The sequence below is a fragment of the Belonocnema kinseyi genome, chromosome 5 (assembly GCF_010883055.1).
Source record: "Belonocnema kinseyi isolate 2016_QV_RU_SX_M_011 chromosome 5, B_treatae_v1, whole genome shotgun sequence".
Taxonomy (NCBI): domain Eukaryota; kingdom Metazoa; phylum Arthropoda; class Insecta; order Hymenoptera; family Cynipidae; genus Belonocnema; species Belonocnema kinseyi.
In genome coordinates this window covers 83,389,093-83,416,423 of record NC_046661.1, presented here as the reverse complement: position 1 = coordinate 83,416,423, position 27,331 = coordinate 83,389,093, and the positions used below count along the sequence as shown (strand labels likewise).

The 27,331-nt window shown below is 23.5% G+C and overlaps 2 protein-coding genes across 2 annotated transcripts in view; both read left to right on the top strand.

Annotated features, from left to right (window-relative positions):
• The first annotated feature begins 813 nt into the window (after nucleotides 1–813).
• On the top strand, nucleotides 814–5,489 carry LOC117173750. Its single transcript, XM_033362391.1, has 2 exons — nucleotides 814–888; nucleotides 5,026–5,489. The coding sequence occupies exons 1-2, from the start codon at nucleotides 834–836 to the stop codon at nucleotides 5,487–5,489; spliced, it is 519 nt and encodes a 172-aa protein (XP_033218282.1). The 5' UTR covers nucleotides 814–833.
• An 8,222-nt stretch (nucleotides 5,490–13,711) lies between these two features.
• The window catches only part of LOC117172901 (squamous cell carcinoma antigen recognized by T-cells 3-like), a 29,729-nt gene continuing 16,109 nt past the window's right edge, over nucleotides 13,712–27,331 (top strand). The window contains exons 1-2 of the mRNA XM_033361196.1: nucleotides 13,712–14,376; nucleotides 18,516–18,697. Coding sequence (XP_033217087.1) covers nucleotides 13,893–14,376; nucleotides 18,516–18,697 — 666 coding nt within the window. The 5' untranslated portion in view covers nucleotides 13,712–13,892. The remainder of the gene's footprint in view (nucleotides 14,377–18,515; nucleotides 18,698–27,331) is intronic.

Genomic DNA, 27,331 nt, shown 5'->3' with positions numbered 1-27,331 from the left:
GACTGTTTTTTTGAAAATTTATCTTTTTTATTTAAAAATTTATCTATTCTATTAAAAATTAGATTTTTTATAAAAATGGAACTTTTTGGTTAAAAAATATTGGGTTGAATCACTTTTTCCAGAAATCTTTTTTCGTTGAAGATTTATATTTTTTTTTGCAAATTCATCCATATGATTGAAAGTTTAATTATTTTGTTCAAAAATAATATTTTTGAATTAAATATTCAACTACTTGGATAAAGGTTAAATCACATTGTTAAACATTTATAAAATGTAACTGTTTAGTTGAAAAACTTTTATTTTTAAATAATTTTTCAACTGAAAATGTAAATTTTTCATTTCTATATGATTGATCTTATTCAGTTGAAAATTCTCGTTTTTTGGTAAAAAATAATTTATATTTATTTCCTTCTTGAGTGAAAAAAATTTATTTGTTGAAAATTAATTTGTAATGTTCAACATTTAATTATTTTGTTAAAAATCGTGTTTAAAAGTCATCTTAATAGTATAAAAGACATTTTTTTGTTTAAAATAAAAAATAATCAAATGTCGATGTCTATAGCAGGTGGGGGGGGGGCAGACTTAAATTTGATAGAATATTGTATTATAATTTCAAAATTTTATGAAAGAAGAGTCTTAGTTTTTTGTATGCGGAAGTGTGTAAAAAATGAACAAGATTGTACACTAACATACCAAAGGTCTTAGCAAGTCATTATAACAGCTAATCTAAGGTACGCAAGTGTGTATTGATTATGTGTATATATAACAGTGATGAGCTTACTAGAAATTCAGTGTTGAAAAAATTCTTAAGAAATCTTGCTGTTTTTTAAACAATGAAGAGTACTGCTGCTTTACTGTTTTCATTTGTGGCTTCCCTTTATTTTATTGGTAAGAGGTCCATTATATTATTATTATTATTATTATTATTATTATTATTATTATTATTGTTATTTAAAGAATATAAATCTTTCTTAAACACTCGTTTCTTGTTTTAATTTAATTTTTATGTTAATTCTTATTTAATTATTGATTTTTATTATTATTCATTATTATGCACTTTTATTAATGCATTATCTTAAGGCAATATACAACTTAGACGATTTTTACTTTATCGACATTTTTTGCAGTTAACTATAACGTAACATAACGTAAGTCCCAAATTTCGGAAATGGGTTTTATTGGCCTAAACTAAATTGTTTTCGCCTAAATCATATATCTGTAGAAGAGTATTAAGATTTAAAACATTTTAAATAATTTTTAAAATTTTAATTCAAGAATCTGAAAAATTTTAGGACTATTTTTTAATTCTAACAAAAACTTCAATATTTAAGAAATAATTTCAGTCAGTTTAAAAGATATTTGGAAAATTTAAAACTCATGACTTTGGCAACAAATTTGAAATTTTCAAAAACTTTTTGAATTTTCTTAATAATGCTAGAAAAATTATATTTGCGTTACATTAAAAACAAAACTTAAAAACTTATTATTTTTACTTGAAGTTTTTATTTTTTATTGAAAATTATTTTCCGCTGAAATCATAATTTAGTTGAAAACTTTGTTCTCTTTTGTCTAAAAAGTTTGTTTTTTTGTTTGTTGAAAATACAAATTTCTATTTGAAAATTCATCTGTTTGTTTGAAAATTCACCTCTTTACCTGAAAAATTTACTATTTAGTTAATTTTCTTTTCAATTAATTTTTCAAGTCAAAAATTAACTGTTCTATTTTTTAATTTATTCATATTTTTTTACTATATTTATTATTTATTAATTTAAAATTTAACTGCTTGGCTGAAGATTCATCATTTTCTATGATGAGGCATTTCTTTGGTTAAACATTTGTTTCAAATAATTTTTTAACTATAATTTTAATTATCCTATTTCGTCAAAATTAATTTATTTTGTTAAAAATTCATCATTATTTATCAAAATTAAACTTAAAAATTAAAAATAAGCCTACTCTTGTGAGAATTCGTTTTATTCATTTTTTTTAACTTAAAATTTAATTGTTCCATTTTTTAGTTGAAGATTTAGCTACTTGGTTGAAATTTCTTGAATTTTGTTGAAATTCCGCCTTCTTGCCTAAAATTAATTCTCGATCGAAAATTAAACTGTTTAGTTAAAGATTCATAATTTTAGATGAAAATTCATTTCTTTTCTTAAATTTTTTTCAATTAATTTTTTTAACTGAAAGTTTAATTATTCTATTTGGTTAAAAATTGATTTCTTTTGTTGAAAATTCGTCTCGTTTGTTTGATTTTTTTTAAATTTAAATTGAAATTTTTGTTTGGTTTTGTTAAAAACTTATCTTTATAGGTGAAGATTTATTATTTTGGTTGAAAACTCATCTGCTTGTTTAAAAATTTACCTATTATTGTGAAAAAAATTTTATTCAGTTTTCTATTTATAAATGTTAATTTTTAAATTAAAATTGTATTATTCCATTTTTCAGTTCAAGATGTAGCTTTTTGTAAGAAATATCGTGTATTTTGTTGAAAATTTGTCTTCTTGTATACAATTAATTTCTGATCGAAAATTCAATTGTTTAGGTAATGATAAATAATTTTAGTTGAAACGTCATCTTTTTGGTTAAAAAATAATTTTTTAAAGAAAATTTATTTTCTTCATTGAAATTTTACCTATTCTTTTTTGTTGAAAATTCATAGATTTTGTTGGAAATTCGTACTATTTTGTAGAAAATTAATGTTTTTTGTTCAAAAATTCATTCCTTGTGGGAAAAAAATGCAACTGAAAGGATAAAAATTTATTTATTTGGGTTCACGATTCAAATTTTTTTTATTCGTCTCATAATTCAAACTTCTTATCTGAACATTTTACATTATTATTTTGTCGAAAATGTTCCATTATTTATAGAAAATGTATCTTTTTAGTTGAAAATTTTTTTTTTTAGATTTTAACTGTTTTGTTGAAAAGTATTCTTTTTTATGAATTTCATCCTTTTTTGTTGAAGATTCGTCATTTTAGATAAAAATGCACCTGTTTATTTACAAGTTTAACTATTTTACTCAAAAATTTTTTTTTTTTTGTTAAAAATTAATTTTTAATTTCAAATTTAATTATTCCATTGTTTAGTTAAAGATTCAGCTATTTAGTTAAAATTTCGATTGTATTCTTCAAAAAATTCGTCTTCTTGTGTAAAATTTATTTTCGGACGAAAATTCAACAGTTTGGTCAAAGATAAAAAATTTTAGTTGAAAAGTCATCTCTTCGATTTAAAAAAAAAATCTTATTATTAACTGAAATTGTAACTATTCTATTTGGTTAAAAATTCTTGTATTTTATTAAAAATTCGTACTTTTTTGTAGAAAATTAATGTTCTTGTTCGAAAAGTCATTTTTTGTGGTAAAAATGCAACTAAAAGTTTGAAAATTATTATTATTTTTTTTGGTGCAGGATTCAACTTTTTTCAAATAATTCATCTCATAATTCATATTTTTTATTTGAAAATTTAACTTATCAATTAAAAGTTGAACTAAGTTGTTATAGGTTTATTTCTTTGGTTGAAGATTCAACATTTTAATTTAAAATTTATCTCCTTTTTTGAAAGCGTCAATATTTTGTTGAAAATTTGCCTTTATTGATATAAAATAGGTCCTTCTAGTTAAAAACGAATCTGTTTTTTTAATATATGACTATTCTGTTGAAAATTCATCTTTTTAATTTATTTCACTTTTTTATTTTACATCATATTATTTTTTGATTCAAACATCAACTCTTAAATTTTTTTGTTGAAAAAATTAACTATTTTGCTGAAAATTATTTTTTTTTGTTAAAAATTAATTTTGAATTGAAAACTTAATTATTCCATGATTTATTTAAAGATTCAGCTATTTAGTTGAAATGTTCTGTATTTTGCCAAAAATTCGTTTACTCGAATAAAATTGATCTTCAGTCAAAAATTCAACAGATTGGTTAAAGATAAAAATTTTAGTTAAAAAGTCATCTCTTTGGTTACATTTTTTTTATTAAATTATTTAACTGAAATTTTACCTATTCTATTGGGTTGAAAATTCGAAATTTTTGCAGAAAATTAATGTTCTTGTTCGAAAATTTATCCTGTATGGTACAAATGCAACTAAAAGTTTGAAAATTATAATTTTTTTTAGTACAGGATTCAACTTATTTTCAATTCATCTCACAATTCATATTTTTTATTTGAATATTGAACTAATTGGTTCAAAGTTGAACTAAGTTGTTAAAAGTTTCCTTTTTTGGTTGAGGATTCAACATTTTTTAAACATGTTTATCTCCTTTTTTGGAAGCGTTAATTTTTTTTGCAAATTTTCCTTTCTTGACATAAAACGTATCTTTTTAGTTGAAAAGTAATTTAATTTTGTGGAGATTTCAACTATCTTGTTGAAAATTCATCTTTTTTATTTATTTAACTTATTTTTATTCTACATTAAGATATTTTTTGGTTGAAATATCAACTGTTAAATTTTTTTAAATCGTCATTTACTTTTTGTTATTGGAAAATCTCGAAAAAGTAGGAATCAGGTAGCGAAAACCTTTCTACAGGGGATAATGCAACCTACAGTAATCATTTATTAAAAATACTAATATATGTAAAATGATTAATTTCATTTGATTAATAGTTAAGAAATATTCACAAATCGTAATTAAAATATAGCAAAACCCTTCAATAGCCCTCCCGTCTACAGCTCTTCCGAGAATTGACTCGGCGCCGCAATTAGGTGCACAGGAGCTGCGCAGGGTGCGCAGGGTCTGCGATTGTAATTAGAGCGAGCACTTAGGCGTGAGCGAACAGAAGCAGAGCGGGCTATAATGAGTTTTTCCCCATTCACCGTCAGCTCCAAAATCGGTGCTATAGAAGAGTTTCAATGTAAATAATTTTACTTTTATTTATCCTCAGAATTAATGAATATCCACTCTATGTTGCATTTTCCACTGTAGGGTGGTTTCCCCTTAGTGGTAGGTCGCCTTAAATTTAAATTTTAAATAATTTGTTAAGCCTCTGTACTTATAAATCCCGATTTCTTTTTTACAGAATTACTTGCCTCAACAAAGACCAATTCTGATCCTTATCATTATCAACAAAATGCACCAAATCCAGAATTGGTTGGAAATCATTCCCCAAATCCATCACTCATTCGTCACTATGTGAGTCATAATGTTAATCCTGAACCTGCAAGCTCTGATGAGTCACAAGCCAGCAATGATGAGTCTGTTCAACCGCATCAGCTTCCTGCTATTTCACCTCAGCGTCCTGTCAATTCGGTTCACCGTCCTGTAAATTCGAATCAGCGTTTTGATACTCTGAATCAGCGTCTTGCTACTCTAAATCAGCGTTATGCTAATCTGAATCCGCGTCCTGATAATCGAAATCAGCATCCTGATAATCCGAATCAGCGTCCTGCTTTTCAACCACCATTTAAAAAACTAAAACCAGGATTCAATCTGATTGGACCTTCAGTTCATCCACGAAGTCCAAGCAGTGGTTCTCAATCATAATCAAATTAAATTTGTAATACAAATATTTGCAGTCTGTAAACTATCATAACTCATAGAATATTTTATTTATTATATACATTATAGGGGGGGGGGGTAATTGATCTAGAATTCCCATGTTTATTTAAATAACATGTTCGTTCTGCAACACCATTCCGCCCCAGGTCGCTGATCAATCTCTCTAGTGACCATCCCAGGCGAAAAGCTTCACAAAGTCATCATCCACTCGGGCCCATTACTGTCCAGGGTCTTTTAATTCAGGCGTTATTTACTTCAAATAAATATAAGTCAAAATAAATTGATTTAAATTATTTTTTTATAATTATCGATAAACAGACTATTTTTTTTTATTTCAAATTTAATACAAGTAGCATTTTTTTATAAAATAATCCTTCGTGGTTAAAAAATAATTTTTGGGTTGAAGGGTTGATTTGAAGATTCATAGTTTAAAGTTAGTTTTTTTCGGTTGATTATTATTTTTCTTAACTACAAATGTAACTATTTTATTAAATATCAAACTAATTTTATGAAAATGTATTTATTAAAAAATTAACTGTTTTGTTGAAAATTTACATTTTTGGTTTAAAATTAAACTATTTTTATTTTTTTTAAACTGTTTTACAGGGGAAAGAAAAATTTCTCGCAAAATAATATTTTTGGATTAAAAATTAAATTATTTTATTAAAAATTAAACAATTTTTCAAAACTGAAACTACCTGATAGAAAATGCATTTTTTCTTCTGAATTAATATTTTTGGCTAAAAATTAAACTATTTTTATAAAAATAAAACTGTTTGGAAGAAAAAGAATTTTTTGTTGAAAAATAATATTTTCAGGTTGAAAGTTCATCTGCTTCGTTGATATTAAATTATTTTTATTAAAATGAAGCTGTTTGGTTGAAAATTAAGTTTTTTTTTTTTTAATTATATTTGTGGTCACAAGTTCTACTATTTGGTTAAAAATTTAACAATATTTATAAAAATATAACTAATTTGTAGAGAAAAGTTTTTGTCGAAAAATCATTTTTTCGGTTTGAAAACTCAACGGTTTTGTAGATAATTTCTCTTTTTGGGTTGCAAATTTAAAAAGTTGGTAGAAAATTAAACTACTTTGTTAAAAATTAACTTTTTTCAAAATTAATATTTCTGGTTAAAAATCAAATTATTTGGATAAAAATTAAAGAATTTTTATAAAAATGAAAGTATTTCATTAAAAATTAATTTCTTTGTTTAAAGTTTATATTTTTTATTAAAAATAAACTGTTTTTAGACAAATAAACTTATTTTGTAGAAAAAGAATTTTGTGTTAAAGAATCATATTTTTGGCTTGAAAACTCAAATGCTTTGTTAAACATTCGCCTTTTTGGGTTAAAAATTCAATAATTTGCTAGAAAATTAAAGTACTTTGTCAATAATTAAACTATTTTTATGAAAATAAAACTATTTGATAGAAAAAGAATTTTTGTTGAAAAATCAAATTTTCAGGAAGAACATGAAACTAAAACTGAAACTATTTTTATTAAAATAAAACTATTTGATTAAAAATGCATTTTTTGTACAAAATTAATATGTATATTTGGTTTAAAATTAAACTATTTTTATAAAATGTGACTATTTAATGGAAAACGAATTTATTTTAAAAAATGATATTTTTGCGTGGAAAATTCAACAATTTGTTAGAAATTTAAGCCATTTGGTACAAATTAAATTTTTTGTTTAAAATTAATATTTTTGTTAAACAATGAAATTATTTGATTAAATATTAAATTACTTTTATGCAAATGAAACTATTTGGTTAAAAATTAAACTGTTTTTAATTAAATAAATTATTTGCTTGAAAATTGACTCTTTTGTTCAAAAAAACTATTTTTGGTAGAAAATTCAACTATTTGATTGAAAATTAAAGTACTCTTATAAAAACTTAACTCCCGATTAGAAAACGAATTTTTTTGTTTAAAAAATCATATTTCCGACTTAACAATTCAACTAATTCGCAGATCATTTTTCTTTTTGGCTTGAAAATTTAACAAATTGGTGAAAAATTAAATTATTTGGTTGACGATGAAGTTTTTTGTTCAAAATTAATATTTTTTGGTAACAAATAAAACAATTTTAATAAAACTGAAGCTATTTGTTTTAAAATAAATTTTTTGTTATGCATTCTTCCGAGCCTAACTCTATGAGAAGATACTTATAAGCAATAATTAATTGTTTTAACAATAATGCTTGTTAACTTGCATTAATTTATGTCTCATTGAGTACAAAATGGACCAAAATTTAACAATTTAAGAAAAAACTGCAACCATCTATCATTAACATATTAGAAGATAGTTATGAACAATAGTAATTAGTTTAAACAATTAATTTTTTTTAATTTCCTTAATCATTATCACACTTCAAGTTAAAAGTACACAAAAAGTACAAAATATCAAAAAAAAACTGCGACTTTTTAACATTATTCAAAGATAATATTATTAAAAATAATGATGAACTTAAAAAAAATTAATTTATTAACTTTAATTGATAATTGTTGCCTCACTCCGATTGAGAAGTGAACCATAAGTGAACATTTTTAGGAGAAATTGCAATTTTCTAGCACTATTCACATATTATATTAATAAAAATAATAATAAATTGTTCAAAAATTATTTTTGTTAACTTTAATTAATTATTTTTCGCAATGCGCATTTGAATAAACAAGAATAAATTGTATTTTGATCAAATCCTCTAATTCCAATATTAACTTCTCTGCTATGATATCTGGTCTACCCATAGGTCTTAACAAATTAAAAAATTGTTTATAAATTTATAAATGATGTATAGTTTTCAATTTATGATCATTTTTCGTTGCGAAATACCATTCCAATAATAAATTACAACGCTTTTGGTAAGAAACAATTTTTTTGTCACAAATTATAACACTGGACCTTTTTTCAGTAAATTGTTTATAATAATTATCTTAAGTATTCATCATAAATCTGGTGTTATTTCAAACTTTCATATTTTTCAGATTGTTCCCAAAATAAAAAGAATGTCGTCTATAAACTGGTGCTATCCTGCACAACTGTAGCCAAGAAAAGTTATTGTTTATAACAATCTCTTCTAAAAAATATATAAATAATTGACTGATCCCCTACTTCATAATTTTTTGATTTCCAATTCCAGATAAAATATTTTTAATCATCTTTCATCTTTCACCTTTCACTTTGAACATTAAAGAAGCAAAATTTGATCGGAATATTTCGTAAACATTAAGAAATCCTCAAAACTGATCTTTTTCTCAGAAAACACGCTACCCTTAATTAAAAAATTAATAACTCATAAACTATTACTCACAGAGCGTTCAAATAAAAATGGTTTAAAGGTTTTTTGTTCCCTGCAAATCAAGTGATACAAATTTGTCACTTATCTCTTAACCGGAAATCACAATTCAAGCAAACCTGTAAAAATGGTATTTTTTACTGAAAACAAAATTCTGTTTATTTTTTTCAGCGAATTGTTATTTTTATAATAATTGAGCTAGAATATGAATTAAACATTAAAAATTGTATGATAAAGTGGGTTGAAATGATTCAGTAAACATTTGTTATTTTTTTGGTTTATTTCAGTTTCTGTTAAATTGGAACTTGAATATATATTTACAATTCTAATTATTTACATATTTACACTGAGTGGCAAAAATCAGACAATTTTTTTTTCCTAATTAATGAATAAATATGTAATTTTTTAACAATGGTAAAATATTCTTCCTGTTTCCTTTTTTGCACCTTCTTATTTTTATTAAATTTCAGTAATTAATTCCAAAAATGAAAAATTCCTGAAATGTAAAGAAAGTCATTGTCTTATTTTGATTTCTATATTTCATTATTCTATAATATTTTTATCGATAACTCAAAAGAAAAAAATGTTTCGGTACCTCAAAAAATCTTACCACTATTATTTTTTTAACAATTCACCCCTTTTCATGAATAAATCGGAAAATTATTACATAAGTCTGGATGATTCCTAATTCCTGAAACTTATAAATTTATTATAATGTTTTCTTTTTTTAATTAAAAATTTGAAAAAAAAATCTAAAACTTAAAAATGTTTACTATAGTTGGAAGTATTTCGTAAAATAAATTTGAAAATACTCACCTGGCACTCCAATAAAGACAAATCTCTCACCAGAAGCTTGGAAAATCGTATTTGAATAAAGAAAATTTCTGAAAAAATAATTTTTCGTACGTATTTTTGTATATTAATTTTCACTTTTTGTTAATTATTATATTACAGAAATAACACACCTTATGTTTCGATTTTTCACTGCGTTTTGATTTTCCGGATTTTCCAAATTTTCCGTAAAATGACTTCGGAAAATGTTCTGAGTATTTGCCGAATTTTCTGTGATGTTTTTGACATCTTCTTCTATCCGGTTCTATGATATAAATAATTTATTTCTTATTTATTTTATTTTTATATTTTATTCATTATTATATTAATAATTTATAAATTCATCATTGTATATGTATTTGATTTTTGAGAGAAACCTTATGAAATTTAATTTCCTATTTGTTGTGTATATAAATTTAAAAAAAAAAAAGATTTATAATCCAATAATAATTCCATTTTCAATTGATAGTTAGAATTAAATTGAATGGTTAAATTATAATTTAATATTTTATTAAATCTTAATAATTATTAATCATTCAATAGGGCGTTAATTAAATAATGAATTTAAATTTTTTTTAAAAAAGTTCTCGAATCTCAGAGTTGTGTAAAAACCGCTCTCATTAATTTTTTTTCAAAATTTTGTAAGATTTCAATATTTCTTATACCATAATTTCAGTTTTATATACATCAAAAAACTAATATTAAACTATTTTAACGAAAATGTTCTGTTGTTGTTGAAAAATTATTTCTAAAACTTAAAATTCAAGTATTATAATTTTGGTTTAAGCTACATTTGTTAAAAAATTAGACTTTTTTATAAAAATGAACCTAATTTGGTTAAAAATTAAGTTTTTTGTTCAAAATTCATATTTTTTTTGAAAGTTCATCTTTTTATAAAAATGAAACTATTTGTTTGAAAATAAGCTATTTTGAACAAAATAAATGTTTTTGTTCAAAATTGAACTATGTTTATAAAAATTGAACTATATGATGGAAAACGAATTTTTGGTTGAAAAATTATAAGTTGAAAATTCAAGTTCTTTTTTGATCATTCGTCTTTTTCGCATAAAAACTCCACAACTTTATAGAAAATTAAACTATTTGGTTCAAAACAAACTTGTTTGTTCAAAATTGATATTTTTTGTTAAAAACAAAACAATTTTATTTTTTTAAAAACCATGTGATAGAAAAATTAAAGTTTTGAGTCAAAATCTTAGTTTCGAAATAAAAATTCAACTGTTTTGTAGAAAAGTCTTTTTCGTTTAAAAATTCAATAATTTTGTTCAAAATTTAACTATTTTTGTTTAAGAGTAATCTTTTTCGATCGAAAATTCGGCAAAATTGATTTGAATTTTTTTTTAATTTGATTTTTCTTTTGTTTGAAAATTAATATGAAAGTCATTATAGTGTAAAATTTAAAACTTTTGTTGAAAATCCAACTATTTTTGATTGAGAAATTAATTTTTTTTGGGTACAAATTTTATTTTATTTTAATTTTTTGTTCAAAATTTAATAATATTTGTAAAAAATAATTACATTCCTTTAACATTCAACTCTTTGTTGAAAACTAGTTATTTTGGTTGAAAATTCATCTTTCCTGGTTGAAAATTTAATTTTCTGTTGAAAATTCAAATTTTTGGTAAATATCAACTGTTTTTTTTTATTTTAAATATTTTTCGTTTAAAATATCAATTATTAATTTTTTCGTTTGAACTCATTTCTTAGATTCAAAATGGCGGGTTCAATATGGTGGTCTTGAAATATTGAAAATATTTGGACCTTGTTCAAATTTATGATACTTAGATTTTTGGGGTCGCTGATTTCAAATATGATACTGGATTTAAAAAATTCAAAATTTCGAATCCAATATGGCGGAAAAAAATGATTTAAAATGTTCGAAAATTAAATAAATTAGCGATAATTAGACTTTTACGGTCGCTGAATTGAAATCTCATGCTTGATTTCCAAAATTTTAAATAACGGGTCCAATATGGCGTACCAAATTAACAAAAATTTTGATTTTTTCAAAACTAATATGACATTTTAAATTAGAGATCCAAAAATCCTAAGTACCAGCAATTTTATCAAGGTCAAAACATTTTTATCATTTATATCTGCCATATTGAATCCGCCATTTTCGTTTTGAAAATCTAACATCATATTTGCAAATAAGCGACCTCAAAATCCAAAGTATCATAAATTTTATAAAGGTCCGAACATTTTAATGGCTCATGCTCGCAAAATTGGACACAGTATTTCGAATTTTGAAAAAAAAAACGACACATTAAAAATCAATGACCCCAAAAACTTACATATCAGAAATTTCATCAAGTTCCGAAATTTTTAATCATTTATGTCCGCTATATTGAATCCGCCATTTTGAATTTTGAAAAAATAACATCAGATTTGAAATCAGCGACATCAAGAAAATTAGTGTCATTAATTTTATCAAGGTCCAAACACTTTTAATCATTTATATCTACTATATTGGATCCCCCATTTTGAATTTTAATATGCAACATCAGATTTGAAAATAGTGACACCAAAAACCCAAGTACCAACCATTTGATTAAGATCCGAACATTTTCAATCATTTATGTCTGCAATATTTGATCCATAACATTGAATCCGCCATTTTGATTTTTTTAAGTAAAAAATAATTTTTTAAATCAGCGGCCACAAAAACCTAAATATCACAAATTTTATCAAGGCCCAAACATTTTTATATACATATAGCCGCCATATTGGATACGACATATTGAATTTTTTAAATCTAACACCATATTTCGATTGAGTGACCCCAAAAACGTAAGTATTGCCAATTACATTAAGATCCGAAAATTTTTAATAATTCAGTTCCGCCATATTGACTCCACCATTTTGAATTCTTAAAATTCAACATCAGATTTGAAATAAGCAACCCCAAAATCCTAAATATCATAAATTTTATCAGGGTCCAAACATTTTAAATAATTTATATCTGCCATATTGGATCCACCATTTTGAATTTTTAAAATCTAAGTTTAGATTTTAAAGCTTAATTAGTTGAATATTAATTTTATTTGTGGAAAATTGCACTATTTGGTTGAAAATTCATCATCTCTTCGGTCGAAAATTAATTTTCCCAACTGAAAATTTGACTATTCCATTTTTGTTTTAAAAATTGATCGTCTTTAGTTGAAAATTAAACTGCTAACTAAATTTGCAGTTTAAACAATTAATTTTAAACTTAAAAACAAAACAATACTCAACAAAATAATTCAGTTTTCAACCAAAAAGTTGTAGTGGTCAACTTTTTGGTAATAAACTGAATTATTTTGTTGAATATTGATTTTTTCAATTTTAAAATCAATTGTTTAAGCTGCAAATTTAACTATTCCATGACTGGCTTGAAATTGATTGTTTTTATTTGAAAATTTAACAATTTTTTAATTATCTACATTGTTTATTGAAATTTTCACTATTTTGATAAATATACATTTTTTGGTTTAAAATCAATTTTTTCAACTGGAAATTTTACTATATCATTTTTTTGTACAAAAATGTAATTTGTTGTTAAAAATGTAACAGTTTGGTTAAAAATTCATCTTTTTGGTTGACGATTACACTCTCTGACTCTATCTTTTTCAAAATTTGTTTTCCTCTTTGAATAAATTAAAAAGTAAAAAAAAAAGAAAAACTGTTAATTAAACTTCCAATAATTTTTAAAACATTTGTTCAAAATTTCAAGAACAGAATATTGTTTTCTATATTACTTAGGAACCATTTACAATTTATATTTTCTTTTAGAAATAAATTTTTAGAATTAAACCCTCTTCATTTGAGACTTGCGATTTGAAAAATTCAGGAAAATTAAAAAGAATACTGAAAAGAACCACTCAAGTCAAATTCACGCAACATGCAGCCAATCAGATGCGAGTTATTCGAAAATTAAACGACAAAACATTAGAAAACGTTCTAAAACGAAAAAAAAGTTCTAAATCGTTATTAAATTTGATTTTGAATCTCTTGAGGTGGCTTTCTAACAAAAATTTAGCATGATTAACAAATATAAAAATATTTAATAAAAAATATCCTAAACTACTTAACCGTTTCCAGCAGATTCAAATTCTTCCCATTCTTGCGGAGTCACCTCGACAACAACAAACCTCAAACCTAACCTTCAAAAAATTGACACTTGTAATTTCCCACCTTGCTCGAAACCGACCCTTTTCTTTTAAAAATCCGTTAAAAGAAGTGAAATAAAATCTCAAAAATGGAAGAAATGGACGTAGGGGATGTGGCGACTCCCGGAGAAGACGAGGAACGCGAAAATGCGAAGTTAAAGAACTTAAAAATCGATAAAAAAGGCGACGTAGAAGACGAAAACCAGATGATCGACGACGAGGAAAAAGTGAGCGAGGATGAAGACAGCGAACCCGAGGGCAGTGAAAAGGACGAGGAGGACCTCGACGATGACGATGAGGATGATGTCGACGAAGCCGAGGTTAAAATCTTCGAGGCAAGGCTCGTTCAAAATCCCTACGAATATGACAGCCACGTTTCTCTTATTAGCAAATTCCAAAAAATGGGAGAATTGGAGAGATTACGAGCTGCGAGGGAAAATATGAGTTCCAAGTATCCCCTCAGTCCCGAATTGTGGAAATCCTGGATCCAAGATGAGATTAAACTGGCTATTACAGAAGATGAGAAAAACGCCGTTGTTGCACTTTGCGAAAGGGCCGTCAAGGATTATTTGTGTGAGTTTCGTAGATTTTTTATCTTTTTAATTCGAATTCTGTATTCTTTTCAGCTAAAGACTCATTTTTTTTATGTTTTTCTGTGGGATTTGGGCGAGCTTTTACTCCAATTTTGTGCGGGAAGAAGTTTGAGGTTATGTTTTGCATTTAGCCGCGAATTTATGGCGGATTTTTGAAAATCCATTAATTTTGTTAAATATTCATATTTTCGGGTTGAAAATTAACTTTTTTTTTGAAAATTCATATTTTTGGTTTCAAAATTAAACTGTTTTGTAGAAAAATCGTTATTTTTGTTGCAAAAATGAGCAATTTCGTACAAAATTTAACTATTCGGTTGAATATTTATTCATTTTGTTGAAAATTTGGTTAAGAATTCATTCTTTTAGGTTCAAAATCCACCTGTTTTGTTGAATATTCGTCTTTTTGGCTTAAAAATTTAGCAATTTGGTACAAAATGCAACTATTTCAGTAGAAAATTCATCTATTTGTATGAAAATAACCTTTTTTTTTAAATTATTTGTTGCTTGAAAATTAAACTGTTTTGTAGAAAAATTCGTATTTTAGTTAAAAAATGTAATCATTTTGTTGAATAGTCTGTTAAAAAGTCATTATTTTAAATTGAAAATTCATCTGTTGTGTTCAATATCTGTCTATTTTGGCTTAAAAATTCAGCAATTTTATAGAATATTTAACTAATTTTTATGAAAGCTTAATTATCTTTTTAAAAATTTAACAGTTTTGGAAAAAAATTATAATTTTTGTCTTGCAAATTAAAGTTTTATGTACAAAAAGTCGTCTTTTTTGTTTGGAATTTCCGCAATTTGGTACAAAATTAAACTATTTTTTTGGAAATGTAATCATTTTGTTGAAAACTCTGTTAAAAAGTCATTATTTTAAATTGAAAATTCATCTGTTGTGTTCAATATCTGTCTTTTTTGGCTTAAAATTTCAGCAATTTTATAGAAAATTTAACTAATTTTTATGAAAACTTAATTATCTTTTTAAAAATTTAACAGTTTTGAAAAAAATTAAATTTTTTGTTGAAAATTCTTATTTTAAAAAATTCTAATTTTTGTCTTGCAAATTAAAGTTTTATGTACAAAAAGTCGTCTTTTTGGTTTGGAAGTTCCGCAGTTTGGTACAAAATTAAACTATCTTTTTGAAAATTTAATCATTTTGTTTAAAAATCTGTTAAAAAGTCATTATTTTAAATTGAAAATTCATCTGTTGTGTTCAATATCTGTCTTTTTTGGCTTAAAAATTCAGCAATTTTATAGAAAATTTAACTAATTTTTATGAAAACTTAATTATCTTTTTAAAAATTTAACAGTTTTGGAAGAAAATTAAATTTCTTGTTGAAAATTCTTATTTTAAAAAATTATAATTTTTGTCTTGCAAATTAAAGTTTTATGTACAAAAAGTCGTCTTTTTGCTTTGGAATTTCCGCAATTTGGTACAAAATTAAACTATTTTTTTTGGAAATGTAATCATTTTGTTGAAAATTCTGTTAAAAAGTCATTATTTAAAATTGAAAATTCATCACTTGTATTCAATATTTGTCCTTTTGTCTTGAAAATTCAGCAATTTCATAAGAAATTATACTATTATTTTGAAAACTAAATTATCCTTTTAAAAAATTAACAGTTTTGGAAGACAAATACTTTATTGTTAAAAATTCATATTTTTCTGTTAAAAATTAGTTTTCTGTACAAAAAGACGTCCTTTTGGTTTAAAATTTCAGCAATTTGGTACAAAATTCCACGATTTCATTGCAAATTTAATTATTCTGTGGAAAATATGGTTAAAATGTCATTCTTTTTAGTTGAAAATTTCACTAATTTGTTGAAAATTCGTCTTTTTGGTTTGAAAACACCACTATTTCAGTAGAAAATTCAACTATTTGGATGAAAAAAAACTTTTTTTTCTTGAAATTATTTTTTGCTTAAAATTTAACCTATTTTGTAGGAAAATTCGTATTTTTGGTTTGAAAGTTCAGCAATTTGCTACAAAATTCAACAGTTTGTTTGAAAATTTAATCATTTTGTTGAAAAATCTGTTAAAAAGTAATTATTTTTTATTGAAAATTCAGCAATTTTATTTAAAAAATTTAACTATTTTTTTAAAAACTTAATTATTCAAAAAAAAATTAAATTTCTTGTTGAAAATTAATATTTTTGTGTTAAAAATTAAAGTTTTATGTTCAAAAAGTCGTCTTTTTGGTTTCAAAGTTCTGCAATTTGGTACAAAATTCAACCATTTGTTTGAAAATTCAATCATTTTGTAGAAAATATGGTGTAGAAAATTCGTCTTTTTTTCGTCTCTTTTTAGATTAAAATTTTAACAGATAGAAAATTATTTTTGTAAAACTATTTTGTATAAAAAGTCGTATTTTTAGTTAGAAAATTCAGCAATTTAGTACAAAATTCAACTATTTGGTTGAAAATTTAATCCTTTTTTGAAAAATTGGTTAAAAGGTCATTATTTTTAGTCGAAAATTTATCTGTTTTTTTTTTTAAATAAATATTCCGTTTTTTCGATTAAAATTTTAACAGTTAGGTAGAAAATTAACTTTCTAAAACTGTTTTGTAGAAAAGTCGTCTTTTTGGTTTGAAAATTCAGCAATTTGGTACAAAATTCAACAAATTGTTTTGAAAATTTAATCATTCTGTTGAAAAATCTTTTAAAGAACATTATTTTTATTTGGAAATTCATCTATTTTTATATTCTTTCTAGTTTAAAAATTTAACAGTTTGGTAGAAAATTAACTATTTTTTTGAAAGTTCATATTTTCGGGTTGAATATTAAAATTTTTCCTAGAGAATTCGTCTTTTTAACCTACAAATTCAGCAATTGGCTCAAAATTACACTATTTGGTTGAAAATGTAATCCTTTTGTTGAAAAATTGGTTAAACAGTCATTGTTTTTAGTCGAAAATTTATCTATTTTTTTTATAAATATTCCTTTTTTTTCGATTAAAATTTTAACAGTTAGATAGACAATTATTTTTCTAAAACTGTTTTGTAGAAAAAACGTCTTTTTGTAAAATTCAGCAATTTAACTATTTGGTTGAAAATTTAATCATTTTGTTTTTAAAAACTGGTTTAAAAATCATTCTTTTAAGTCGAAAATACATCTGTTTTATTGAATATTCGTCTTTTTGGCTTGAAAATTCAGCAATTTTATAGAAAGTTAAACTATTCTGTTGAAAACCTAATTATCTTTTTCAAAAATCAACAGTTTGGTAGAAAATTAACTTTCTTGTTAAAAAATCATTTTTTTGTGTTAAAAATTAAAACTTTGTGTAGAAAATGTTTTTTTGTTGCTTAAAAGTTCAGCAATTTGGTACAAAACTCCGCGATTTGATTGAAAATTTAATTATTTTGTAGAACATATAATATATTATTCAACTGATTTGTAGATGTCTTTTTGGTTTGGAAGTGCAACTATTTCAGTAGAAAATTAACAATTAAATTTTTTGTTAAAAATTTATATTTTTGTGTTACAAAATCATTCTTCTTAGTCGAAAAGTTCATCTGTTTTATTGACAATTCGTCTTTTTTGTTTCAAAATTAAGCAATTTGGTAAAAAATTGAACAATTTGATTGAAAGTTTAATTATTTCGTTGAAAAATTGCTTAAAAGTCAATCTTTTTATTTGAAAATTCAACTGTTTTGTTGAATATTTATATTTTTTGTTAAAAATTTAACATTTAGATAGAAAATTAACTTTTTCTGTTAAAAATTCATATTTTTCGGGTTGAAAATTAATATGTTTTGTAGAAAATTCGTCTTTTGGCTCGGAAATTCAGCATTTTATTTGTTTTCTTAATTTTTTATGAATTTAATCGAATTCTTGTCTTTCATCTGAAATTCCTCTAAATTCAATAAACTTTTGCGGAAATCATTGTTTTTTGTTTCTTAATTTTTAAACATTTTTCCAATTCATTTGAATTCTTTTGAATGTAACTTGAATGGTTTTAAAATCTTCTGAATTTGTTCTGAATTTGTGACACGTTGAGCGCGAAAAAAGTACCCTATGTACATGGCAAAAAAGTACCATTTTTTTGGCCTCATAAGGATAAAATTAATATTTTAATATTAAAATATTAATACTTTAGAATTAAATATTTTTGTTTGCAGCGGTAGAACTTTGGTTGGAATATCTACAATTTAGCATCGGAAACATGGGCAGTGAAAAAGACGCGGCAAAAAATGTTCGACAATTGTTTGAACGAGCATTAACTGCAGCAAGTGGACATATCACGAAAGGGGCGATTATCTGGGAAGCATTTAGAGAGTTTGAGAACGTACTTGTTTCAATGGTAATTAACAATTCTACCGATTTACAGACTTTATACTATTTCACACGATTTTCTAATTGGGATTTTTAATTTCGTTTGAATTTAAGAAAAAGAAACGAGAAAAATTAATCTTTTAAAAATAATTCTTTAAAAAGATTCTTAAAATTTAAATTTAGAAGATTCATTTAAAAAATTCTTTCAAATTCTTTAAAAACAGTAAAGAATTATTTTTGGAAGATTAGTTTTCTCATTATTTTTCTTAAATGCAAACTAAATTTAAAATCCCAATAAGAAAATATTTCTATTTTTGGTTTGAAGTTAATTTTTTTCAATTGAAAAGTCTACTAATATCAATGTGGCGAAATGGGGAAATTTAGCTCACTTTGAACAGGGAATTTTAGAAAATAATTTTATTTTTTATTTTAGGACAGGGAGTTTCGGTAAAGAAATACAATTTTACTTGGAACTTAATTTCAAAAACGAAAATTTAATTTTAAAAACCGGGGATTTAATTTAATTTTGGGTTTAATATTCAGCTCTTTTCGTAGAACATTAATCTTTTGTTTAAAATTCATATTTTGTTCCTGATAAGTCAACAAAAACCTTTTTTTTTTTTTATGAAAACTTTTTTTTCTGAACCGGAAATTTCGGCTGATTTCCGGCTGCTGGGCCGGAAAACCGGAAAATGACAGTGAATTTATTTTTTGACCGGGAGTCTTAAAAAAACTTTTAGAATAAAAATTTTGTCCAACTTAGGTTTCAACCGTTTGTTTGTTTTTTAAAAATAATTTTTCAAATTGTGATCTTTATAAATTATTATATCATTCAATTTAGAATGCCGAATTCGAAAATCTTTCACTTCAAAAATTTTCCATTTTTAATAGTATATATTTTAATTTAAAGAATTTTATAATGCAGTTTTAAATGCTTAAAAAGTTAGAAGTTTTTAAAATCGAATTTTTTGTTATAAAAAACAGGGTAGCCGCAGGACCGGGAACCCGTAATTTTACGAATTTTCAAAAGAAAAATCTTCTAAGTTCGATTTTAACCATTTTTTTAATAATTATAATGCAGGTTTGAAAATTTAAATAATTAAAAATTAAAAGCATTTGAAGTTGAAAATGTTTGGTAAAAAACCAGTTTTATTTTATCAACTGTAAATATAAATAAATAAATTATTTTGAAAAGGAATGTGTTTCAATTCAAAAGTTTTAATAAGAATTGAAATTAATATATCATTTATTCTGATAATTTTATTTTTAAATAAAAATTTTCATGATTTATCAATAATATATTTTTAATTCAGAGTTTCAGGTATTCCTTTAAATTCTTTTTTTATATTAAATTTAATTGATAAACCTATCAATATATTATTTCTACTAATTTTTTTAGCCATTAAAAAATGTAAATGTGCGTTTTACTATTTTCAACTTAAAAATAAATCCGTAATAATATAGTCATAATTAAAGGTTTTTATTAAATTTAAAATATTGTGAGTCTAAATTATTTAATTTTTATCCCATTTAATTTAAAATTTCTTAATGCAGAAAAAGAATAAGTATTTCATATTTAGCAATATTTAACTATTCATTTAAGACAAGTAAATTGAAACTAAATATTCGAAAGAAAACAATTTGGAACTGAATTTTTTTACATAGAAAGCTTGATTAAAAACTTGAAATTATTACAAGTAATTTAAACGAACTATGTTAACATTTTTTTCAGAATTTCTAAATATATTTTTAAAATAATCGAAATTTTTCTACAATTTTTGAAAATCCTGCGAAATAAAAAAAATCCTTAAAATCTTGCATAATTTTTCAAAGTGAAAAATCATTTTCAATTTTCCTAAGAATCTTAAGAAATTTTTTAATGATTTTGAAGTCTTTCACTATTCTTAAAAAAATTATAAATTTTTTGTTTGAAATCTGCAAAAATCGACATTTTACTTTAAATTCGGCTGTAAGGATTTTAAATTATTTCAAGTTCTAAATTTAATTCGAATCTTTTTAAAACTTCTAAATATCTTTTAAAATTACTCTAATATTTTTACAAATAATAAGGGTTCTATTGTTATTTATAAATTCAAATTAATTTTTTTATTTATTCATTTTGCTTTGAAATGTATTTCAAAGTTGCGAAAAAAATTCAAAAATTATTTTGAATTTGGCAAAATTTTAAACCACTTCTCGATTTCTCAAGATTTTGAAAAAAAATTTTAAAGGTTTTAAAGAATGCCTAGACTATTTAAAATAAAAATAATTTAACTTCTAATTTAAGAAAAATTAAATTTTTTATTTAGTCTTTATTAATTTATATGAAAAAATGTTTAGAATATAGTTTGATTTCAAAATTCATTGGCCGTGAAAAATGTTTGCGAACCGGGAAATGACCGGGGATTTTTGTCTTCGATTAAAACAGCTACCCTGAAAAATGCAACTGTTTGGTTGAAAATTTAACAATCTGGTTTTAGAAAGTAAACTGGAATCTTCTTTGGATGAAAATTTAACTCTTTTTTTCTAAATTCAGCTGCTTTAGAAAAAATTGTATCTTTCTTGAATGAAAATGCAACTGTTCGGTTGAAAATTCAACTCTTTTTTTTTAAATATTGTATTTTCGATTTTAAAATTCGCCGGCTTTATCAGAAATTATATATTTCTTTAATAAAAATAAAAATATTTGATTGAAAACTCAACAATTTTGTTAAAAAGTCAGACTTTTTGTTCGAAAATTCTTCTGGTTTGTTAAAAATTCATATGTTTCTTAGAAAATGTACTTTTTGTTTAAATTTAATATTTTTGTGTGAAAAAGAAAAGTGAAATTTTTTCTGAATCAAAATTTTATTATTATTTTTTTTTTAATTAAAAATTTGTCAGTTTTAAGAGGAATTTTCCCTTTCTCAGATAAAAATGAAAATCTTTGGTTGAAAATTGAACAATCTTCTTAAAAAGCAATACTTTTTGGTTAAAAATTTGACAATTTAGCAGAAAATTAACTTGTTCTTTACAATTCTTATTTTTGTCTGCAATTCTGCAGTTCTGCAATTTCGTTGAAAATTCAACTATTTCTTATAAAAATTTACTTTTTAATGAAATTTAATATTTTGGTCTTAAAAAGAGAACGGAAATCTTTTCTGGATAAAAATTCCACTATTTAACAAAAAATTTCTAATTAAATTAAAAATTCATCTGCTTTAAGAGAATTTTTTTCTTCCTTAGATAAAAATGCAAATCTTTGTTTGAAAATTTAACAATTTTGTTGAAAAGTCATTCTTTTCGGATTAAAATTCAACTCTATTTATTTTAATTTGCCTTTTTGATTTAAAAATTTATCAGTTTTAAGAGGAATTTTCCCTTTCTCAGATAAAAATGAAAATCTTTGGTTGAAAATTGAACAATATTCTTAAAAAGCAATACTTTTTGGTTAAAAATTCGGCAATTCAGCAGAAAATTAACTCATTCTTCACAATTCTCATTTTTGCCTTAAAAAGTAAACTGGAATAAAAATTGAATTCTTGAATAAAAATGCAGAATAAAAATGCAACTATTTGATTAAAAATTAAACAATTTTGTTAAAAAGTCATATTTTTTGTTCAAATTTAATATTTTGGTGTTGAAAAGGCAACTGTTTGCTTAAAAATTAATTATTTTTTGAAATCTCAACGATTTGATTAAAAATTTATTTTTTCTAATCAAAATATAATTATTTGATTAAAAATTCATCTTTCTTATTCAGGAATGAACTTTTTTTTCTTGAAAATTCATCTTTTTGAGTTTAAAATTCAACTGCTTTCTGAAACTTTCGACTTTTTAGGCAGAAAAATCATCGCTTTTTGTAGGCATTCTTATTATTTTACCCTAAATTCTTTCAAATTTGTAAATGTTTTTCAATTCCATCGATTTTTTTTTCTCTGATTAAAAATATTTTAGAGAATTTTAAAAAATCCCAAGAATTTTTTAAATTAGTTTTATAAATTTAAAGGGACTTCAAAGTGCTTGAAATGTTTTAGGATAAAGAATTTTGTCGAATTTCGGGTGATATGCAACGATTTTACATTGATCATTTGTTGAAATAATAAAAGGATTTTAAATATTTTAAGGTAATTTTTCAAATATTCTGGAATTTTTAGGAGCTTTAAAAAATTTTAAAGGATTTCAAATGATTTTAAAGGATTTGAAATTTTTTAAATTTATTTTAAAAAATTACAATTTTTATTTTTTAAAGAATTTGAAATATTTTCGGATATTTTAAAAGATTCCAAAGAATTTCCAAGATATTTAAACAATTTAAAGCGATTTCTAAGGGTTTTAATAATATTAAGGGATTTTAACATTTCAGTGGATTCCAAAGAATTTATTCACAAAAATTAAGGGATTTCGTAGAAATATTGTTTGAACTTACTCAACTTGATGAATTTTTTTCATATTTTTTAATTGTGTTCAATTTACCTGATTGCTTTTTAAATTCAGTTTGGTTTATTATGATTTTCATCGATTTCTTCGTATTTCCCTTTAAATTCATTTAAATTTTACTGAAACCAATGGAATGTTTTCGATTTTTAAAAAATTGTCCAATTCATTTGTATTCTTTTGAATTTTTTTGTAGTGATTAGTCACTTTTTTGGTTAAAAATTAGTAGGTTTGCAAATATTGGATGAGATTTGAAAATACTTTTTGAAACTCACCTTGAATTCCGATTAATTTACCCTTGAATTCTTTTAAATTTTTTGGAATCCGCTTGAATTTTTCAATTCACTTGGATTCTTGTTTTACTTAATTCTACCCATTTCAATGGATTTTTTTCAATTTTTTAAACAGTTTTTATTTACTTCATCCGAAAGTCTTTTAAAGTTACCTTAAAGTATCAGGCATTTCGTCAAATTTAAAATTTAAAATCATTAATTATAAATAAAATACTTAAAACGGAACCAAAAAGCTAAACTTTGACAATTACAATTTTAATTGTTCTATTTAAAAAAATTTAATTTATAAGTCAACTTCATTAATTTTGACGTATAAATAACAATTAAACACATATTATTTTTAGAAAAAATTCGAAACAACATGTACATGTTTCAAGATTTGAAATAGAATTTCGAAGCATTTTAAGGATTTTTTAACTATTTAAAATAAAAATAATTTAACATAATTTAATCGGAGAATTTTCAATCTTTTACAATTTTATAGTTGGAACTAGAATTAATTCAGAATAATAACCGGGAATTTCCAATTTTAACAAATTCCAAGCTAGCACTGAAAATTTTCGAAAAGAAACAAAATTCTAAATTGGAACAGGAAATTTTTCCAAAGAATTATAATTCTGAGTTGAAGCAAAGAATTTTTCTTGTAATGGGGAATGTTAAAATTTATATAAATTCCGAATTGTAACAGAGAATTTTTTATTAAAATGAATTCTAATTTTAAGTTGAAACGTGATATTTTCAAGAAAAATTAAAATTATAAATTGGAACAGGGAATTTTACAAAAATTTGAATTCTTTTTGAAAACAGAAAATTTTTGAAAAGTATTAAAATTTCGGATTTGAACAAGGAATTTTCAATTTTCAATAAATTCTGAGTTGGAACTGGAATTTATCCAGGAGAATAACAATTTTGAATGGAAAATTGAATTTTGTTAACAAAATTATTATTCTGTGTTGTAACGAGGTATTTTCGAAAAAAATTAAATTATGAATTGGATCAGGGAATTTTTCCAAAAAGTTCAAAATTCTAAAAAATTATTTGAAATGGAGAATTTTTGAAAAGAGCTAAAATTCTGGATTTAAACAGGGAATTTTTCAAAAAGAATTAAAATTTTCCGTTTAAATAAGCAATTTTCAATTTTTAACCAATTCTGAGCTGGAATCAGAATTTAAAATTGCTTAAAATGATATAATTTTGAATATTTTTAAATTTAGTGATTGATTCTTCAATTTAGAGCATTAAAAGGGGCGGCCGAAAAATCCCGAAAAATTATTATAAAATTATAAAATTCCCGAAATTAAACATTAAAAATAATTTGTAAAAATAATATTTTATTTGTAATCAATAAAACATATTTATGAAAAAAATGTAATTGTTTAATTTCGGGAATTTTTCAGTTTAGATATTTTATAATTCGGTAATTTTCTGTCAGGAATTTTATTATTTGGGAATTTTCCAATTTGGTAATATTATAAATTATAATAAATATTAATTTTAATAAAATAATAATGAATAATAATAAATAATATAATAATATTAATTATAATAAATTATAATATTATAAATTGTCGTGAATGTTTTTATTCGTGAATTTTCCAATCAGGGAATTTTATTATTCGAGAATTTTATTAATCGGTAATTTTACATTTCGGGAATTTTATTAATAGAGAATTTTAATATTCTGGAATTTTCCAATTAGGTATTTTTATTTTTTGTCAATTTTATTATCCGCGAATTTTCTAATTCGGGAATTTTATTTTCCGGGATTTGTCAGTCGTCCCATTTCATTATTGGCGAATTTTATTATTCGGGAATTTTCCAATTCCGTAATATTATAAACCTCCGTGAATTTTATTATTGGCGAATTTTATAATTCGAGAATTTTATTATTCGGGAATTTTATTATTCGGGAATTTTCCAATTCCGCAATATTATAAACCTCCGTGAATTTTATTATTCGGGAATTTTATTATTCGAGAATTTTATTATTTGGGAATTTTTCAATTTGGTATTTTTATTTTTCGGCAATTTCATTATTGGCGAATTTTATTATTGACGATGTTTATTTTTCGCCAATTTTATTATTGGCGAATTTTATTATTCGGGAATTTTATTTTTCAAGAATTTTATTATTTGGGAATTTTTCAATTTGGTATTTTTATTTTTTGGCAATTTCATTATTGGCGAATTGTATTATTGGCGAATTTTATAATTCGAGAATTTTATTATTCGGGAATTTTCCAATTCCGTAATATTATAAACCTGCGTGAATTTTATTATTCGGGAATTTTATTATTCGAGAATTTTATTATTTGGGAATTTTTCAATTTGGTATTTTTATTTTTCGGCAATTTCATTATTGGCGAATTTTATTATTGACGATGTTTATTTTTCGGCAATTTTATTATTGGCGAATTTTATTATTCGGGAATTTTATTTTTCAAGAATTTTATTATTTGGGAATTTTTCAATTTGGTATTTTTATTTTTTGGCAATTTCATTATTGGCGAATTGTATTATTGGCGAATTTTATAATTCGAGAATTTTATTATTCGGGAATTTTTTAATTCCGTAATAGTATAAACCTCCGTGAATTTTATTATTCGGGAATTTTATTATTCGACAATTTTATTATTTGGGAATTTTTCAATTTGGTATTTTTATTTTTCGGCAATTTCATTATTGGCGAATTTTATTATTGGCGATGTTTATTTTTCGGCAATTTTATTATTGGCGAATTTTATTATTCAAGAATTTTATTATTCAGGAATTTTTTAATTTGGTATTTTTATTTTTTGGCAATTTCATTATTGGCGAATTTTATTATTGGCGAATTTTATAATTCGAGAATTTTATTATTCGGGAATTTTTTAATTCCTTAATATTATAAACCTCCGTGAATTTTATTATTCGGGAATTTTATTATTCGACAATTTTATTATTCGGGAATTTTTCAAATTGGTATTTTTATTTTTTGGCGATTTCATTATTGGCGAATTTTATTATTCGGAAATTTTCCAATTCCGTAATATTATAAACCTCCGTGAATTTTATTATTCGGGAATTTTTCAATTTGGTATTTTTATTTTTTGGCAATTTCATTATTGGCGAATTTTATTATTGGCGAATTTTATAATTCGAGAATTGTATTATTCGGGAATTTTATTATTCGGGAATTTTCCAATTCCGTAATATTATAAACCTGCGTGAATTTTATTATTCGGGATTTTTATTATTTGGGAATTTTTCAATTTGGTATTTTTATTTTTTGGCAATTTCATTATTGGCGAATTTTATTATTGGCGAATTTTATTATTCGGGAATTTCCCAATTCCGTAATATTATAAACCTCCGTGAATTTTATTATTCGGGAATTTTTCAATTTTGTATTTTTATTTTTTGACAATTTCATTATTGTCGAATTTTATTATTCGGAAATTTTCTAATTCCGTAATATTATAAACCTCCGTGAATTTTATTATTAGGGAATTTTTCAATTTGGTATTTTTATTTTTTGGCAATTTCATTATTGGCGAATTTTATAATTCGAGAATTTTATTATTCGGGAATTTGTCGATTTGGTATTTTTATTTTTTGGCAATTTCATTATTGTCGAATTTTATTATTGGCAAATTTTATTATTCGGAAATTTTCCAATTCCGTAATATTATAAACCTCCGTGAATTTTATTATTCGGGAATTTTATTATTCGAGAATTTTATTATTTGGGAATTTTTGAATTTGGTATTTTTATTTTTTGGCAATTTCATTATTGGCGAATTTTATTATTGGCGAACTTTTTTCTTTGATTAAAACGGTCACCCTGAAAAAGTATCCTTTTGTTCCTATATTTAATCACACAGGAACTGTAGGGTCTGAAATAAAAAATTTACCAGCCATTAAAAAAACCAAAAAAGAAAAAAAAAACATTTTTCTCTTCTTGAACCCTGAAA